General features: G+C 27.3%; 5 protein-coding genes across 13 annotated transcripts; 2 read left to right on the top strand and 3 right to left on the bottom strand.

Moving 5' to 3' along the window:
- Positions 1 to 293: 293 nt before the first annotated feature.
- Positions 294 to 4,793, top strand: LOC122523281 (UV radiation resistance-associated protein). Of its 3 annotated transcripts, none has more exons than XR_006305287.1 (9): positions 294 to 845; positions 1,075 to 1,279; positions 1,721 to 2,308; positions 2,383 to 2,555; positions 2,647 to 2,873; positions 2,950 to 3,120; positions 3,202 to 4,164; positions 4,232 to 4,339; positions 4,423 to 4,449. XR_006305287.1 is itself a non-coding variant. In XM_043644982.1 (9 exons), exons 1-9 carry the CDS (start codon positions 741 to 743, stop codon positions 4,633 to 4,635), a joined length of 2,727 nt encoding a protein of 908 aa, XP_043500917.1. In that variant the 5' UTR covers positions 304 to 740; the 3' UTR covers positions 4,636 to 4,793. The 3 variants fall into 3 exon arrangements, 1 of the variants encoding a protein (XP_043500917.1); XR_006305291.1 differs by having other exon boundaries at positions 296 to 845; positions 4,269 to 4,339; XM_043644982.1 differs by having other exon boundaries at positions 304 to 845; positions 4,258 to 4,339; positions 4,423 to 4,793.
- A 1,331-nt stretch (positions 4,794 to 6,124) lies between these two features.
- LOC122516452 (retinol dehydrogenase 11-like) lies at positions 6,125 to 8,656 on the bottom strand. Of its 4 annotated transcripts, none has more exons than XM_043634270.1 (6): positions 8,312 to 8,379; positions 7,923 to 8,033; positions 7,205 to 7,528; positions 6,848 to 7,083; positions 6,481 to 6,778; positions 6,125 to 6,386 (listed from the first exon to the last, which is right to left on the bottom strand). In XM_043634270.1, exons 3-6 carry the CDS (start codon positions 7,475 to 7,477, stop codon positions 6,213 to 6,215), a joined length of 981 nt encoding a protein of 326 aa, XP_043490205.1. In that variant the 5' UTR covers positions 7,478 to 7,528; positions 7,923 to 8,033; positions 8,312 to 8,379; the 3' UTR covers positions 6,125 to 6,212. The 4 variants fall into 4 exon arrangements, with proteins under 4 accessions (XP_043490205.1, XP_043490214.1, XP_043490221.1 ...); XM_043634279.1 differs by lacking the exon at positions 8,312 to 8,379 and adding an exon at positions 8,152 to 8,171; XM_043634286.1 differs by lacking the exons at positions 7,923 to 8,033; positions 8,312 to 8,379 and adding an exon at positions 8,581 to 8,656.
- On the top strand, positions 8,617 to 10,361 carry LOC122516470 (delta(3,5)-Delta(2,4)-dienoyl-CoA isomerase, mitochondrial). Its single transcript, XM_043634299.1, has 7 exons — positions 8,617 to 8,727; positions 8,881 to 9,028; positions 9,260 to 9,348; positions 9,437 to 9,564; positions 9,631 to 9,911; positions 9,975 to 10,101; positions 10,214 to 10,361. The coding sequence occupies exons 1-7, from the start codon at positions 8,676 to 8,678 to the stop codon at positions 10,310 to 10,312; spliced, it is 924 nt and encodes a 307-aa protein (XP_043490234.1). The 5' UTR covers positions 8,617 to 8,675; the 3' UTR covers positions 10,313 to 10,361.
- On the bottom strand, positions 9,941 to 12,033 carry LOC122516478 (dynein regulatory complex protein 8-like). Of its 2 annotated transcripts, none has more exons than XM_043634311.1 (5): positions 11,620 to 11,761; positions 11,378 to 11,494; positions 11,192 to 11,312; positions 10,925 to 11,135; positions 9,941 to 10,119 (listed from the first exon to the last, which is right to left on the bottom strand). In XM_043634311.1, coding segments are annotated over exons 1-5 (459 nt in total). In that variant the 5' UTR covers positions 11,621 to 11,761; the 3' UTR covers positions 9,941 to 10,110. The 2 variants fall into 2 exon arrangements, with proteins under 2 accessions (XP_043490246.1, XP_043490254.1); XM_043634319.1 differs by lacking the exons at positions 9,941 to 10,119; positions 11,620 to 11,761 and adding exons at positions 10,501 to 10,747; positions 11,816 to 12,033.
- Positions 12,034 to 12,185: 152 nt separating this feature from the next.
- Positions 12,186 to 18,964, bottom strand: LOC122516178 (cleavage and polyadenylation specificity factor subunit 1). Of its 3 annotated transcripts, XM_043633787.1 has the most exons (20): positions 18,532 to 18,959; positions 18,213 to 18,427; positions 17,648 to 17,958; positions 17,300 to 17,550; positions 16,998 to 17,179; positions 16,639 to 16,923; positions 16,233 to 16,544; positions 15,996 to 16,145; positions 15,532 to 15,693; positions 15,234 to 15,469; positions 14,932 to 15,142; positions 14,686 to 14,852; positions 14,358 to 14,601; positions 14,006 to 14,191; positions 13,684 to 13,932; positions 13,451 to 13,603; positions 13,153 to 13,329; positions 12,789 to 13,062; positions 12,575 to 12,704; positions 12,186 to 12,474 (listed from the first exon to the last, which is right to left on the bottom strand). In XM_043633787.1, exons 1-20 carry the CDS (start codon positions 18,698 to 18,700, stop codon positions 12,288 to 12,290), a joined length of 4,251 nt encoding a protein of 1,416 aa, XP_043489722.1. In that variant the 5' UTR covers positions 18,701 to 18,959; the 3' UTR covers positions 12,186 to 12,287. The 3 variants fall into 3 exon arrangements, with proteins under 3 accessions (XP_043489722.1, XP_043489730.1, XP_043489739.1); XM_043633795.1 differs by lacking the exons at positions 12,186 to 12,474; positions 12,575 to 12,704; positions 12,789 to 13,062 and having other exon boundaries at positions 13,250 to 13,329; positions 13,426 to 13,603; positions 18,532 to 18,964; XM_043633804.1 differs by lacking the exons at positions 12,186 to 12,474; positions 12,575 to 12,704; positions 12,789 to 13,062; positions 13,153 to 13,329 and having other exon boundaries at positions 13,496 to 13,581; positions 18,532 to 18,963.
- Between the last annotated feature and the right edge of the window lie 203 nt (positions 18,965 to 19,167).

Genomic DNA, 19,167 nt, shown 5'->3' with positions numbered 1-19,167 from the left:
AGATTAAGGATAGATTATTCACGGTTATGTTGTCTTTTCCAATATTTTAAATATAAACTACAAAAATTGTATATACCTAAATCTGAAACTAGTCATTCACATTTTCCATGAAATTTATTTTCATTATATATTAAAAAAAAAAAATAAAAACGAATGATGTAGAATGTTTTTAAAATTTAATATTTCGATGATATACTCAAAAATGATTGGTCAATACCAGTTGGTACATTTGATTAACTGTCCAATAGATAAAAATACCCAGTCGAGACGAAGTCAATGCTGGTAACAAAAATAACTAGAAATTATCTAGTGTTTTTTGGAAACTCTTGGTGGTAAGAGAAGGTATAAAATTTTAAGAATGATAGGTATCAATGTGAAGAACTGTCAGAAGTGTCGAATGACGTTATTTGATTACACATAGGAATAAAGTTATCCTTACTATCGTATATATATACATATATATATATGATATTTATATATCGTATATATTGAATGTTACATATTTATATATGACAAAAGAGAATCACATTATTATTTGATGGTAGATCAAAAGACAAAATAATAAAGATGATACAGTCGTTATATACAGTATTACATATAGGAGTGCGTTAACCGATACGAATAACCTGGCTATCTATTAAAGTTACTATCCTGTCGATTACCCATTAATAACATCATGTTTAAGAAATGTTTCATGTATTTTTAATGATATTATGTGTATTTTACTATGAAAGCAAATAATGGAGGTTTCCGAGACGCGAAACCTCGTTAGAGATTTAGATTTGACTCTTCAACCCCGTATCGCACCACGTTATAAAACTTGGCTACCCCTTGCTACGCAGCAGGTAATTTATTCTATTTATTGTCTATGTTATTTTGTTATTTTTACGATACATTATATATATATATATACAGTTTTTATTATTTGTATTAGTAGATTAATTTAATGTCTATACTTATGCTATGTATATGTATATATTTATAAATATATTTTAAATAATAATATTTGGTGCGCTCTCATAATTAATTTCTTATGTAAATAATATATTTTCTTGCATGGAATATTTGTTTTAGTTGAGACTTAGGAGCTTGATCCAAATAATTGGATATAAATTGAGGACAAATGTAAATTGCGAGATCAGTTGGTTTTATTATACTTTACATAGAACAACTATGTCATCGCCGATATATACAAGCGAATTAATAGATAATGCCAATCCTAGATGGTCTAGCCTGGAAGTACCTACTTTACATGCCACAGGTTACTCATCTGCCAGTGGTGAGCTTAATAATCTGTTAGTACCTTAAACGCAGTTTTCTACTTTAAATGATATTGTAGGATTATTATATTTATTTAAAATAAAAAATCGATACGAAATAGATAAATGATATATATCACTTAGATACATCGTAATACATGAATTGCTTTAAAACATTTTTAAAAAACTTAAACAAAGGGCACTGATACTTAATTTAACATTCTTTGACTGGGTATGACAAGGATTGAGTCGTCTTTTACTCAAAAAACGAACAGTTTTTTAAGACTCACTGTATTGTTACACTATTCATTAAAAGAAAACTTTCAAGTCCTACAATATCATTAATTATTATTTTTATCACAATGGTACTTTTAAATTATTCATTAGTTTATTTCAATTTATTCCATGAGATAGAATAAGTGATAAATATTATATACATTTGTTTTCTTTTTTACAAATAGAAATAATCCTAAGGCTATGGAAAAGAACGGCTGTGGGTAGTAATACATCAGATATAACTGTATTTACATGGGGTATTTCTTTTACCGGCCTTGCATATATCGGTCCTAAATTACCCAGCAACTTGGAAAAAATTCTTAAAGAAAATTCTATAATTTTTTACTTCAATGGCGGCTTTTTTACACCTGCATATTGTTTCATAACAACACCAGAGTTGAAAAGATATCTCCGTATAAGCATTAATGCAAATGAAATAAAAGACAGTTATACTGTAAATAAATTGACTAGTTTGAGAAGCAAGATGCAAGCGCTTAAACAACAGACCAATTCAGTGGAAGTTTTAAGAATGCGAATTGCCTCCGGTGATAATTTTCAAACACCAAAATATCCTCAATCTTCTTTGAATAGATTATTTCAACCTCGTACAGTTAATAGAGAAAAAAAAGCTGAAATACTTAAAATACGTAAGGAATTAGAAATGGCCAAATTTCGAACAAAGCTATTAGAACAGGAAAGGGCAAGGAAAATGGGAGAATTAAGAGTACTAAACCAACTACATGCTACTATTACAGAAGAAAATCAAGATCATGGTACGTTTTGAATTTTAATCTTATCAACTTAATACATACAAATGTAATTTTGTAATTAATTTAATTGTATACAGGTTCCGATTTGATGGAAAGATATAGAGAACTTAACAAAGATATTGAAAGATTGCATGAATGGCGTCAAAGTCATATTGATACCAGAGAAACTTACATTCAAATGAGCAGTCAATTGGCTCATCGTCGACGTCAATTAATTTCAGAACTAAGTTTAATTTATCCCATTAAACAGGTATAACAATTTATACGATCAGTATATAGTCTTTAAATTAATATATTTCATACTGGTAATAGCTTAATTTATTTCAAATGTTATTATTTAGGATAGCAATGGAAAATTCACAATACATGACATACATTTACCAGATAGCGAAGATTTGGAATTGGCAAATGATACTCAAGTAGCCGTGGCATTGGGCTTTGTAACACATACGACACAAATGATTGCAAATTTTCTCAATATACCTACTAGATATCCTATCATACATTATGGCTCTCGTAGTAAAATTATAGATCACATTATAGAAAACCTTCCTGATAATGATAGGCAGTAAGTATTTTCAATATTTTTCTCTATAATATATTCTTCATGAGAATAAAATGTCCTGTAAAAAATATTTTTATAGATTTCCATTATTTGCCAAAGGTAAAGATAGATTGCAATTTCACTACGCTGTTTATCTATTAAATAAAAACATAGCTCAATTACGTTGGTATTGTGGTCTTCCTACTACCGATTTAAGAGCCACGTTATCAAATTTATCGACCTTGTTAAAAATGAAGCCAAACCAATCACAGTAAGTATGTTTGTAGTAGTTCATATATTATGGCAAATCTATTAATGTGTTTTAAAGAGAAAGTAATTAATTCCCTTACAGTTTAGATAATTCGAAAAGAACATTTTCTACTTCATCGTTAGATACAGAAGTAGGTAATGGTAAACAGAATGTTCCTCTTACACCGCCAATACAGAAAATTATTTTTGAAAAATGCCACAGATCGTCACGATCGATGGGCCAATTAAAATCAATTAAATCTTCCCTGGGATCTTCTTTAGATCAAGGTCTAGACAAACCTGTACAGCCTCTTGTTTTAGGTAGTCAATCTAAACGAATTTGCAAATCGGAAGAAAGTGCCATAGACGACAGAACATTAATGTTAGCTAGAAACAGATCTAGCACTAGCAGTAACGAAACATTAAATTGTACTGTACTGAATAATACTATCACTACAAATGTAAGTGATGATTTTCTTCAAAATAATGATTGCGTTACGATTGACAATAATATTGAAATAACAATACCTACATCTGTGTCTAAATCAGCAAATGTTACTGATAGTTTAGAAGGTTCTGTCAGTATTAGAGATAGAAGTTCTAATTCCATAAGTAGTTGTGAAATGGCCTTAAGTGGTAGCCAAAATGATGGAGACGAAAGCCCGAATGAAAAAACTGCGATCAAAAGAGAAGAGACCGAACAAAATATTTCTTCAATGAATCATGACAATGTAAAAAACATTAAAGATAACGTGGAAGATACAATGAAAAATGGAGAACATACCAATACGTCACATTTAGATAATAATACTTCACAAAATTATTGTATGCATTATAACGTCAAAAATGATTACAATTTTGACGTTTTAGAACAAACAGGACCCTTTACGATTAATTCGTCTAAAGAACGTAATGCTAAATCTTGCTTGTCTCTAGACGATATAATAAGATGTACTTATGATGAAACTGAAAAGAACGAAACAACAAATTCTATTTGTAGTTATACGGAAAAGTGTCATATATCTAACAAAAAAGTATTAGATAAACAATTTTCTTCTCAATTAAGGTGAGTAAATTCGATGAATGAATATTTTTTAAACGATTAATTTTGTTATTGCTACAATATCGCGAAGGAACATTATTTTTTTATTCATTTTAGGCCGAATGAAGAAGTAGGACAACGAAGTGAACACTGGTCTGAAGAAAATGAAGAGGATATCTTTATTAAACATAACGCGATGGTAATTATCAATAATGTTCGTTTATCTTTAATCTTGTCTCTAATATATACAATCGCTGTATATGTTACGTTTATAATTTTCAGTTAAATAAAGATTCAATAATGTCGACACAAAAAAGCGACAATACCGTCACCGACTATAACTGTATGGTCGAAGAAAAAATTAATCAGTGCGAATTTCAAGCATCAAGCGATTATATAGATATTATTAGACGCAGTTCAGAAAATGTCTATGCACGTACTGAAGCCTTAGCTAATAAGAAAACTAGCTTCAAAGTTATGAAACCACGGCTGTAATATTTATTAATTAAAGTATAAAGTTATTGTATATGCGAGTAAATCTTGTAAAAAAAAAAATTTGAAAGAGTTATTCTCAGTACATATAGAAGAAGAATATGTGTTAGGATCGAAGTATGTAACTTCGGTCGAATTTATCTTTATTATTGTTGCAAAAAGAAAAATAGTAAATGATAGGGAAGGAAGGAAGGGTTACATTGTTTTATAAATATTATTTTCTTAAAAGTGTAATCGCATCGTAAATACACATTCGAATACAAATTTATATCATAAAACGATAAATATAATCGTAGTAATTTTTCATAGAAGTTGCATAATTGCATTGAGAATCGTAGACGAAAGAAAAAGTAAAAGTAAAGATTATGTGATTCTATTTATAATATCTCGATATAATTTTTTTCTATCTTTAATAATGTTCTATAGCTTGCTTAATTGTATAATATATACATAGTATTTGTGATTTATATTTTATCTATTATTTTTTAAATTACTATATTTTATTAAGCATATATGACATCGTGTATATTTCCAAACAAAATTGAAAAATATTATTTCACTTTTAGCTTTTGGCTGGGTCGAGTTTGTGCTTACAATGTTAAAAATAATATATAAAAATCTAGATTCATTTTAATGTTTAAGATTATTTAAAGATTGGATATAAATCTATATAAGAGGACCAACCAAAGTTCAAACGCATTTACCGAGTGTGATTATAATTTATTAGATAAATATTACATGTATATTTGAATTTATTAAGATGGTTAAAAAGATTTTTCGTTATATTTAATCTTTCTTAATTAAGATAATAAATACATCATAGTTTTGTCTTTATTTTTTGTTAATTTCGAACGACAATCAAACGTCGCAAATGTTATATCTATGAAGTTATTTTACTATTATTCTTTTCTTTTCGTTATACTTATCACGAATGCTACGCAATATATAAAAAGAAAAATATAAAATTAAAGCAAGATTGCACACAATATATCTATGACTTATTATTTACACTACAATTTTTATGTTTTGCTGAAATATCTTAAAATATAACAGTATTATACTTTATATTTGAATCTACTTGTATTTCCAAAAATACGTTTTGCATTTTAATAATTTCACAATATTATTTAATTACAGTTATTGTATACTATAGTCGGAAAAAGATTATTTCTTGTTATTCTTTCTCTATGCGTGCTACTTATGCCAGTGAAAAAATTTCGTAAATATTCTTGAAGACTTTTATTCGTAACATTCTATTTGTTCTTTAAACTATTTAAGTTTAGTTGGAATTATATATCCATATATATATTATATATTATCTACGCTATACAGAATATCATAATATTCTGTTGGAATTATTATTGCGCATATTTAATTTATTTATTAACTCACTGAATCGGTAATAATGTAAAAATTCATAAAATTATAAATAAACATGGGTTTCTTTTCTTTCATTAAAAAGAATAGTGGTAATAAAAATATATACCACCTCTCTATTACAGTACTTATTTATATACAAAAATAAACTTTGAATGGGCCAAATCATTTACAGTAAAATGATGCGAATCAGACAAAATGACTTATTTAGCAGTCTCTTTGGCAGCAGTCAATTTTTCGCTTACTTCCCATAATTGAAGCGCTACTTCGGGATCGAATTCCTTATCAGATTTATAAAGTTCGCAGTTTCGATAAATATGTCCACTTTCATTGGCTAAGGAAGGTTCAATGGCACAATGTAACCCAGTCTGCGCTCCCTATAGAAAATAATTTATCTAATTAATAAATTTATAATTAAGAAAAGTATATATTGTATAGAGATAATTGCACTTATTAAAAGTATTATATTACCTGATTTGCAGTTCTTAGGAATAATAAAGCGATTGGCAAGAACAAAATATAATGAAATCGACTTCGTTTAACATTTCTGAATAATCCTGTGTAAGCAAATCCAGGACAAACCATATAAACGTTAACGTTGTAATCTTTCATTCTCTTAGCAAGTTCTATGCCGAAATACACATTCGCTAATTTAGAGTTACAATAACCTGGATTCATACGTCTCTTAGTCGTTATACGCTTTTCACCATTTAAATTAGAAAAATCAATAACACCTGATTCCAGAAGTTTAGAAGTTATAATTACTACTCTGTAATTAAGCAAAATATGTACTATTTAGAGATTCATATTAATTTGTGTCAAATGATTCCTAACTAACCTGCTAGGTGCACTTTCTTTAAGACGTTCTATAAGTAAGTTGGTTAATAAAAAATGTCCAAGATAATTAACACCAAAGTGAATTTCAAATCCATCTTCAGTAAACGCGTGATCCCTAAGAGGTCTGTATACTCCAGCGTTATTAATTAATACATGAATTTCAGGAAAAATTTTTAAAACTCGAGCTGCAAATTCTCTGATTGATGAAAGTGATGCAAGATCTAATTCCATTGGAATCTATAAATTTATTAATACGATTAATAGATAATCTCAAGCTTCTACAAAACATTAAACCAAAACTTCTTATATTGATAGATAGAATACAAATTTCTTTATAAACTCTGAATAAACAGCTTACCAATTCACCATTAGGAGTTTGATGACGTATCTCAGAAATAACATTTTTGGCATTTTGCATGTTTCGACAAGCCATAACAACTGTAGCTTTTCTTTTAGCTAATTCTTTGACAGTCTCCTTACCAATACCAGAATTAGCTCCTGTTACAATAAAAACTCTACCTTGTAAACTATTCGTATTCTTACATCTTCCCCAAGTACATTCACGACATTTTCGAAGAAATCCAATTAATAAGGCAACGGATACAACAAAATAGCACCACGAGGATATCATATTTACTTATCCACAAATTTTTTATTAGATGAATTTTATCACAGTTAACATCTGCAAAAGAAATAAAAAATAATTAAAGTAATAAATAGCCAATGTTAAAAAAAATAAAAAATATTTTTAATATACATATGTGATGTATTATTTATGCTAATTAAATCACTTGCATTATATATGTGTACAAATATACATAGATTACTATAAACAAGTAATTATTTATATAAATAATCTTTTCTCGTTTAATCTAACTTTATCTATCATATGTCCATATATAAATATATTTATCTATGGAAAAATTTAGGGAAGTAAAGATGTTAAAAAGAAGCGATTTCAATCTCTCATGTGAATATTTTGAAAGGACATTATTTCAATTATTTTTCTCTTTCTTTTTCACTCTCTTTAAAAATAATTTTTACAGAAAAATAATTTTGTTTACTTAAATGCATACATAAATTGTAACTTTCTATATTGTCATTTCTCACTGCTTTTCGCCACACTACTCAATGACCACCAATGCAATTCAAATTTATGACAAAGGTTAAGTTTCACATCCTCTGTTCTATAAAAATAGAATGACGCAATTTTAAAAATCGAAATAATATTACATCTATTAGTATTTTATATTTATTTATTACTTATAAGTAATAATATTTAAATTGTTTAAAAGAATATAATACATTTTTAATTTATAAAAATCAATATTTGTGATTAATGAAATATATATTTTTTATTTCATTATGTATTACAATTCTATTTAGATTTATTTTATCGTAAATTAACACTAATTGTTATAAATAAAAAACTCTTATTTATAGAACAAAGATATGTAAAATATACATTTTTTATTTTAAATAGTTTCTTAAAGTTATAAAATTCATCTCATGTATTCTAGTTGTAAGAATATAACTAGAATGAACCTATACAAAATTGTATAACTTTTTAAGAATATGGTAAATCATGATTATTTTTAAAATAATAGAGATATATGTATTTATTGATATTATTTAATTAAATAATAGAGAGTATAATATTTTTTATGTAAAAAATAATTAAAAAGTCATTTATAGTATATTCTAATTACTTTGACATTTGTGTATTATACTAACCAATGAACGTTGACCTTCATACCACAGTACAAAGTACTAGTATTTTTATTACATATATATATATTTTTTATTAAGTTTCTTTACAATATTTAATTATGATGTTTAATTCCATATTGAGAAAATCTCTTTTTAATATTGCAAACAAACGTAAGAAATTTAAGCTTTTGATTATACAATAGTTTAGTTGACTTATTTTTACAAATATGTAAACACAATATTTATTATAGTAAATATCTGCAATATTGGATCAATAATTTGTGTATATATGTATATAATATGTATATTATTATTTGTTTTTAGAGTTCAGAACTAGTGCTGTTTTGAAAAATAATACAATGAAGTCTCCTAAATATGAAACTTTGTCTGTATCAATACCAAAACCATTTGTTTGCATGGTACAATTAAATAGACCTGAGAAGCGAAATGCCATGAATCAAAAAATGTGGGAGTACGTAATTATTTATACGTATATAAAAGAGGAGTATCTTAAAACTTATTTTTCTCAAAAACAAAGACTTATATAAACAAATTTTATTGTACATTTTTGATTTAGTGTTTCATGTAGAATCAACCCTGTGTGTTTGCTTATACAATTAATTAAAAGACACACTTTGGATATATTATCTATTATATTTTTTAAATATTATATTTATTTATTTATTTCTCTCTTCATATGCAGAGAAATTAAGGAATGCTTCAATGACTTATCGATGGAGCCAGAGTGTAGAGTTATTATTTTATCAGCCATTGGACTAATGTTTTGCGCTGGTATTTTATCTCTCTTTGTTTTTTTAATTACATAAATAAACATTTCTTAATGTAAATATATATGACGTAAATATTATATTTGATATAGGCTTAGATTTACAAGGTAATCTAGAATTTTACCAAAAAGTAGCGGAACAAGAAGATATTGCTAGAAAATGCAAACTTTTAGAATCTATGATAACCAAATATCAAGATGCTATTACTTCTATTGAAAAGGTATTTTATATTGACTAGAATATTTATTACAATTATTCAATTAATTATGTTTATTATTTTTCTTAGTGCGTAAAGCCAGTGATCGCAGCTGTGCATAATGCTTGCATAGGTTCAGGAGTAGATATGATTAGCGCTGCTGATATACGTTATTGTTCTTCAGATGCATGGTTTCAAATAAAAGAAGTTAATATTGGAATGGCAGCCGATGTAGGTACTTTGCAAAGATTTCCAAAAATAATAGGTTCTGACAGTTTAGTCAGAGAACTTGTTTACACAGCAAGAAAATTTCCAGCAACAGAGGCATTGCAATGTGGTTTTGTCAATCGTGTGTATGATAGTCAAAAAAGGTAATTATTAAAAATATATTTGGAACTTATACAGCAATAATAATCCGATTTATTTGAATATAGTTTGTTAGATAAATCGATAGAACTTGCTGAAGAAATAGCAAGTAAAAGTCCTGTTGCGATACAAGGTTCCAAATTAAGTTTGGTATATTCGAGAGATCATTCTGTTCAAGAAGGTCTCGAACATATTGTAAGTTTTTTATTCCACCTGAAAGTAAATCGATTAATTGTATTAAATTTTTAATTAAGTAGGTCAATTCATTGTAATTTTATTCTGATTAACTTGATATTTGTTCAAACAGGCTATGCATAATAAATCAATGTTGCAAAGCGAAGATTTCATAAATGCAACAACTGCACAGATGGTACGTGGTGATCCACCAACATTTTCAAAACTATAATATTTTGTACATATAAAACTTTTTTATTATATAATTTTAAGTCCACAAACTTTCTGCCTTATTAGTATCTATGAATGCAAAAAGTTAATTGTTATTAAATATTTGTAAGTATATTAGATATGTTTATATTTTCATATACCTTTATATTGATATGAAATATTTTATATTATAGACAATTATATTCTATTTTTATTAATACTCAGAGATTGTATTTTCATATTTATTATTGAAATAGCAATTTAATTAGTATTAAAATCCAATTATTATGAGATTTTTACAAGATTTCGAACATAAAATTGACTTTTATTTTTTATTAGCTTCTCTTGCTTCAGCTTCCATAAGAAGACTCTCTAATCGACGTTTTTTAGGCATAGATTCTAATTCGTCAATTTCATCGACAATAGAATATAAATTTTCATTTTTAGGAATTTTTACCTAATAGACGATTAAATTCTTAATATACGAATTTATTGCAAAGATATACCTTTAAATATTTCATGCAAAAAAAATCATGTATCTCTCAGTAATATAAATATGACAGTTATTCGATTGCAATTTGTAATGAAAATATTAAATTAATAAAATTAATAAAATTAACATAATCATACATACAATCAGTAAATTGATATAGTGTTCATAATAAATTCTTTTTGTTGCTGAATCACAAGCAACTGACATCATATCAGCTATTTCATCTTTATTAAAAGGCTCTCCGATTTCCATCAGAGTTTTTTCTAAATCATCTTTCATGATATAACCACGATTATCAGGATCTAGTAACTGAAATGCTTTTAATAGATCTTCAGGTTCTGCAGGTTTAAATCTAAAAAAAATATCTATATACAAAATTATTAAGTATATAATTACATAATTACTTACTTGCGCTCGCTAATCGCTTTGTGCATATATTCAACAAATTTTTTCAATGGCACACAATTATTTTCAACATCTTCTATTTGGACTTGTATTTCTTGTAGTTCTGCTTCTGTAATAACACATCCTAGGAACAAATAAGATTATTAATATTTTTTTTCTTTTAATATATACAAATATCATATTAGTTACCTAATGCTCTTATTATGGTACCCAAATCTCTAACATCCACTTCATTATTTCTTGCATTATCAAATACATCAAATGCTTCGCACAGCCTTTTTTCTAATAATGTTGGTTCGTCAGGCACTAAATGTATAAAATGCTAATCATTTTCACGTTAACAACAAAAATTTTCTAATTTCTTTTATCAATGAATTCTTATGATTGAACAGGATTCAATTAAAATATGGAATTACAAAAAAAATACTTACTATTTCGATTGAAGACTACAATATTATATAAATTCTTTACTTTTACCTCTACAGACGCTTAACGTATCATTGTTTGATCAATATCCACATCTGACTCATTAAATATTATATATACATGCTTTTTTTATTGATATAAAAATAACTTTATATATATATTTTACATTTATATACATAATATTTATGAAAATTTACATACATTTTAAACTTTCACGTTTGCTTATTCTTTTTTCACTAATGTTTTTTTGTATAGATAATCGATCCACTAATTCAAAAGTATCTTCCGTATCAAACATATTGTTAATTGAGATAAATTTACATGGAATATGTTTTATATGAGATATTAAAGATCATTCTAGTATAAAAATGTAAATTTATTTTATACTAAGAAAAAACATTTTTATCTATTAGAAGAAAAAAAAATGTATCACATAAAACAATTGCCACATAAATAAACATTATTTTACTAATTAATAATTATATGTATTACATATACATATGCATGTGCGATAAAAATGATTATTATCAAATGTATTAAATGTATTCGGGATCTGTAATTCATTTTTCACTTTTCTCCTGACTTGCATTTATTTAAAAACTAATATGAAAATTAGTTCGAAGCAACGTTGTACTGAATTTATTAAAAAAATATATAAAATGGTTGTTATTTTTTAAAAATGTGCTGTTTGGCGATCAATTTCTGTAATATCTTCTATTATTTCTTGAACTCGCGTTCCAATTTTTTTGGCTACATCCATTTTTTCATTGTTAGGTAAATTGAGATAACTCCAAACCAAATCTCCGTCAATGATACCTCTGGCTGGATTACCTTGCGTTCTTATATAACTTTTATATGTTCTGAAATTTTTGACAAAAATTATAATTAAATATGTAATGTAAATATAATCAATGTTACTTTGAATTTAATTCATTGTAGTCGTTATATTTAATGACTTACCGATATGCTTTAGGATTTAGACCCGCGATATGACATATGTGTGTGACCAACACATTTTGAAGCATAAGTAATCTACGATATGTTTTTTCTGGAACTGGAAGAATATAACCAAGACTACCATCCAGGGATGCTAAAATTTATTTTTTATTATATTTCTTTATTCGTATATTTAAAAAGGAGAATAACAAAAAAAATAAAATAAAAATCAACTTACCGTACATGGTAACGTGCCTTTTATCTGCTCCAGAAAAATATTTCTTTTCATTCGCAGGATCAGTAACTCTACATTTAATTCGAAAGAATGTATTTACTTTTTGTCCTAAATGGAAGTCAGCTTTTCTAATCAATTTTTGTCCACCAAGACTTTCCCTTGACTCTGGTTGATACATAAACAGAGCTAAATTACTTTCTCCATCAGCTACTATAAAACCTAAATTGTTATTATCAATTAAATATTCTATCGTATAGACTTCTGCTGGACGAAAATCCTGAAATAAAAAATTATTTGATATATCTCACGTAAGGAATATTATATTTATAATATCAATGTCAAATTATACTTTATAATATATACTTACTCTACTAACAAGGGAAAGTGTTCTATATTCTTCTTGAAATCTTAATAAACTAATTGATTTGTACACATCAGCGACTAAAATTAAACTTTTAATACTCAACATTTGATGTATATAAATTTGAGTATCTATAAAAGCTACGCCTACAAGATCGTTATCTTTTAATTGCCAAATGTAGATCTGAAAAATTTATATCATTTTATATTTAAATATCATATATATATATATATATACTTTTCGAAATTAAAAATTATTATTAACATAATAATTATTTACATAATTAATTTTATAATAACAAAACCTTTTGCCCCACTGCCGAAACTAGAAATCCTGATACTTGAGTAATAGCAGTTATAGGACCTTTCTGTTCCTTTGCATAAATCTGTTTAAACCTATTTTTTGTTAATGGTTGTCCGGGTTCTGGTACTACTTCTATAATGTCAAATATAAGAATCTATAAAACAAAAATATAGAAACATATTGTATAGATATTGAGAGACATATAACAATATTACTCATTTTATTTTCACTTACACGTCCTCTACTCGTAATATCTTCACCATAATTATAGTTTGTTCCTAATACGATGTAACCCTTTAATCCAGATCTTGTTCCCTCGTACGCTAAAGACACATTTTTTAAACATGTTACGTGTTCCCATTGATCCAATTCAATTTTAGTATTTGGTATAGTTTCCCAAGAAACTGGGGAAAATAAAACAATACTAAATAATTCTTGTGACGGGTAAAGAAATCTATCAGGTCTTTCTTCCTCTGTGAATTCCTATAAACAGATAGTTGTGATAACATTCTATTGTATCATATATAAAAGAATTTTGTTTAATAATTAATAATACCTTATCTTCGCCATTAAATCTGTAATAACTTTTAAGTGGTTCTGCTGTACTCGTTATAACACAATAAGTTTTACTCTCGAGATGATAAGTCACAAAGTGTGGAGTACATCGCAAAGGTACTTTTCTAACAGGCCATGGTGCATCGTATGATAAATGTGTCGGTAGAACGCATATCCTTAATTCTTCCTAATAAAAAATTATAAATATATATATATAATTTCTTAATTAAAAAAAAAGGTGTAAACACAGTATGGACGATCTATTAACGAAAGTTTGGACTGCAAACATCGTCTTTGAATGAATTGTGTTTGTTAATCAATCGTCCAATGTATTGCATTTTCGGACAATTTACCTTTCTATTGAAATATAAAAAACCTTGAAGGCAGTTGATGTTATTAAATGGTGCAAAAGAAGTAACAGGACCATCTATGCTCATTGGATGTGTTCGTAATTCACCACGTCCAGTAAGAAATATCCAATGTGCATAATCACCGCAAATGAATACTCCGTTATATCCAGCAATATTGCTAAAGTATCGCATCATAGAAATTTTTGCTTGATTCATATTGGGCATATCTTCTTCTTTAGGTTTTGGCCTTTTGAAATTTGAATAGAATGGTTTTCATATAATAAATAATAAAATTATATGAAACAAATTCTTTATAAATAAGTATGTATACCTTAAATGACCTGGTATAATACCATGATGTAATTTGCTAAATCGCAATTTTAAGTGTCCTTTGGGATATTTATAAGCTTGATAAATTTGCAATTCAGTATCTAAGCGTACTAAAAGCATTGGTCTGTTTCCATGGTGGCCTAAAGCGACCATCAAAATTTCACGTACCTGTGTAAGTAAATTTTAAATTAATATTTATAAGTTTATCAAATGCAATTGAGAATAATGTATATAATTTAAGTATTACTTGATTTTCTGGATTAGGAATTTCATTGACAGGATTAGTTTGCAATGTTGTAGATTCCATACTATCATGTAAAACATATTGTCCGTAACCAAAATTACGAATAAGATAGGATAAACGTAAGTCTGGCAAAGAATAAATTTCTAAGGTTCCGTTATCTCTATATACTAGTAACCAATACGTAGGCTTAATCTCTTGTAAATGTTTTTGCCACCTGTACATAATTGTATGATTATGATATGAATAAACAATTGACAATAGAAATATAATGTAATATTATTGTAAATAATAATAAAGAGGTTTACCATAGTGCTTTTTTGGTCGTTCCATCAATATTTTTAGTATGAGGTGGTACAGGCATCTGAAAAGCTGGTGCATCACCATATAACAGGTCATCTTCATTATCAATATTGTTAACAATAGGTGGTTCCTCTACATTATGTTCTTCCTCTGGTATATCATCATCCGAATTTTCAGATAATTGTGTTGTGAATATTCCACTTACATCTCTATATGCGCAGAGTGCTTCTATTTGCGGACGCTGTTAATTTAATAAAAATAATTATTCTCTACGATCTTTTATATATATATATATATACTTACGAATAGTAAATTAGCAGCTTGTGCATGCAATCTTGCCGAACCTCTTCCTTCTCTAAGTGTAAGTAACATAACTTGACCATCTTCTGAAAGTATAGTTACATATGGATCTGCGCAACTAGCATGAACTATCGGACATCCAAGATCCAAGGGCATATGTTGTATCTGTAATTATAAATAAACAAAAAAATAAAGTGCAGATAAACATAAAAAATATTGTATACAAATACTATGCATACTTAAAATTTGTTGGGAGGATAAGATCGTTGAGAAATTTAAAGAAAAAAAGAAAAAGTGATGCAATACCATACTAGAAACCAAAGAATATAAAGTGCAATCTAACAACTAAGAAGAGGAATAAATAATAGAAATATAAATAGCAAATGGAGAGAGAAGAGCAAACTAAAGTAAATCAAGTTCATTTTCTTAGCAATAGCACCAAGAATAAAAATTATTATTATGTATACCTGTTCAATTCCTTGTAAAAGACGAATTCCCATTTGCGTAACTTGAACTATGTATCTGTTAGCACCAAGATTTCCTGCATAAATTGTACTTCCCTGAGTGCTGAATCCACTTTGATCAACTTCGTTTATTTCTTGACCAGTTTGTAGAATCTATAAATTTATTACATGAAATTTATCATATATATATAATATTTTCAATATGAAATACAATTTATTGTTATAATCATAGTTATATACCATAGTTGAATCTTCTTGACTTAATATTAAAAAAGCATGAGAACCTTCCGATTCGGTTTTTGTTTGATTATCATTATTTAGATTGCCAATGACAGTCCACATATCCTCGCATCCAGGTAATTCAAATGTTGTTACTACCTGAGGTCGAATAGATCTTTGGAGAACGCAAAGAGCACCATTTTTCCCATATCCCGATGTTGTAACTAATTCAACATCAGGATCTTGATTATGTGAAAATTCATCTGATAAAAATGCTGGCTCTCCCATAGATATATTTCCACAAGGTCCTATATTTAACAAGCTATCGCATACCTTGAAACATCATACAAAAATAATCAAAATAATAACCAAAATATAAACAAATAAATTATTCTTTCGTTAAGAGTAATAATAATAATAAATATACCTCAAAGATATAAGACGTTATGTGAATAGATGTATGCGTTTCACTTCCATAGACTTCTAATTCTTCTGGATCCTTGATATCTAATACATCGGATGCCATCCAATCACCAAGAAAATCTTGTTTTATTTTTTTTGCTGGAGTTTCTTCGCTTTCATTATCTTCAACCATGACATCATTATCAATCTGATTTTGTTCGTTTTCTTGTTCTTTTTCAGTGAACCTTAATAATAATGAATTACCAAGACGCGAGCCAAGGAAAAGATAGTTATCTTCGCACATGCATACCTAATAATCGATATGGAATGAAATGTATGTTTTATTTAAATATAAAAAAATTAATTGATACAAATATTACTTACGCATGATGTTAAAACACTGGCAGCTGCTTTATCAAAATGAAAACCGCGTACTGAACGCATACTATCTGCAAACAAGGACAGTACATACAGTTCTCCACTTTTTAAAGAGATAACCAAACGATCTGGAGATATAAATGCAACCTGAGCACCTTCCAAACTCATTTTAACTCCTTCTTGTGGTTCTAAGAAAATAAAAAATTATTCAATAATAATTTTTTGAACTATTCATTATTAAATTATATAATAAATAAATATAATTTTTAACATTTGCACAGAGCTATTTTAAAACAAATTCTACTCACTTAAAGGAAAATTTGTACTTGTATCTGCTAAGCTATTAAGAGATACTCCATATGGTGGAATACTTTGATTCAAATAAATTAAAGAATTCACTGCCATTATTAATGTTCCACCAAGAGGTTTTTTCACTGGTACTGCTTGATAACAATCAAATGGTAAATTAGAAACAGACCATATAATAGGATGAACTCTTTGTTGAATATTTAATGATATTGCTACCATTGCACAAGTATCTTGTCTTACCGCAATACGTCTGTGTAAATAAGTATTTTACAATATTATTTTAAATTAATATATATTATACATGTACATTAATTAAAATATTATTGATTTTTTTTATAAATACTTACCCTGAAAATGTTCTTACTGGTTCATAAAGAATCAGCAAAGTTGGTTCGTAGTATCCGTGTAAAAATTGCAAATCTATAATATTGTCCATTTTTTCTTCCAGACTTTTTAATACAATCATATACGACGACAGTATAGGCGTTTTATTAGATGTAGTTAATTTAGCTGTATCTAATAAATCTCCATCATCAAGACTTGGATCCTTACGGAATGGTAGTACTACTAATTTACGTCCATATATCAACATCACTGCACAGCGACCTTCAGGGTCTACTCTTACAATTGGTATATGGTGATGATTTGTCCAACCATCCTAATAAATAATTTTTATTCTTAAATTCTAATATTTAATCATTTCTTACATGTAATCGAATAATTAAAAATGATTTATTTCAATTCTTTTTTAACACGTTAAGTACCACATTAATCACTGGTAATCGTCAGTAAACTTTTTTTTCAAACATGTGTTCCAACGATTATTATGATGACCTAAACAAAAAACTCAACGAAAGAGAGGTTTAACATTTAACGTGTAAACCTCTTATGATATAAGAATTGTCTTATTACCCGTATTTCTTCTTCTTCAAAATAATGCAAAGATACTGTTCTAAGATCATGAGTTTCTTGATCGTATTCAACAACAGACAATTTTGCATCACGGAAACTCAACAAGAGAGAATCCCGTTGAGATCCAATTAAATGTACCGCTTGCATTGACATTACATTTCCGTGTAAAGTATATTGTGCTAAACATTCTAGCTTCATTTTTGGAGAACGTGATTCTGTTAAAACAAAATACACAATAACAAAACAATGTTAATATTGAATACAATTGTAATTTTATGTAATAATAATAAAAGAAAAAAGAAAATAAATATATCTGTACCTATATATTTTTCTCTTTTTGTTGTATCCACATCGGGAATTAAACGAAATATCCTTATAATATTAGAACCAGCAACTACAAGACACTTTTCAGAACGATTAAAAAAATAACATGTGATCGCATGTTCTACTCCTGTTGCAGGATGAGTGCTTTTACATATCGAATACATTTTATTAAGTGTTTTTTTGTTATATAATTAAATACTATTATTATGAAGATTAATAAATATATATGAATTCAATCATGGAATTATTTTATATGTATATAAAAGACCACATAAACACCAATTCAAAGCATCATTACGATCTTACTAACGCATCTCACAACTACCGGTATATTCAGATAACTTCATGTTTATGTTGTGTTACAGGTTTCGCACTCTAGTGGCGCAACACTGAAACAACACTGAAAAAACATTTAAAAAAAACAATTTTAATGTTTTATTTATAATTAAAGCCACCTTAGCGCTTGGAAAAATAACTTATTTTTGAGAACTTTTTATAGGAATAAAAAAAAAATTCATTTACAAGTCTTTTTTATACACATTTTCAACAATATTTACAAAGTTTTTCTATTGCAAATCGTTACAAAATGGCAGTGTCACAGTTCAACAAAGCGAACCTCGCATTGAGAATA

The sequence above is a fragment of the Polistes fuscatus genome, unplaced genomic scaffold, assembly GCF_010416935.1.
Source record: "Polistes fuscatus isolate 324 unplaced genomic scaffold, CU_Pfus_HIC Scaffold1, whole genome shotgun sequence".
NCBI lineage: Eukaryota > Metazoa > Arthropoda > Insecta > Hymenoptera > Vespidae > Polistes > Polistes fuscatus.
Note: the sequence above shows the minus strand (reverse complement) of the source record. Positions and strands in the feature narration are given on the sequence as shown.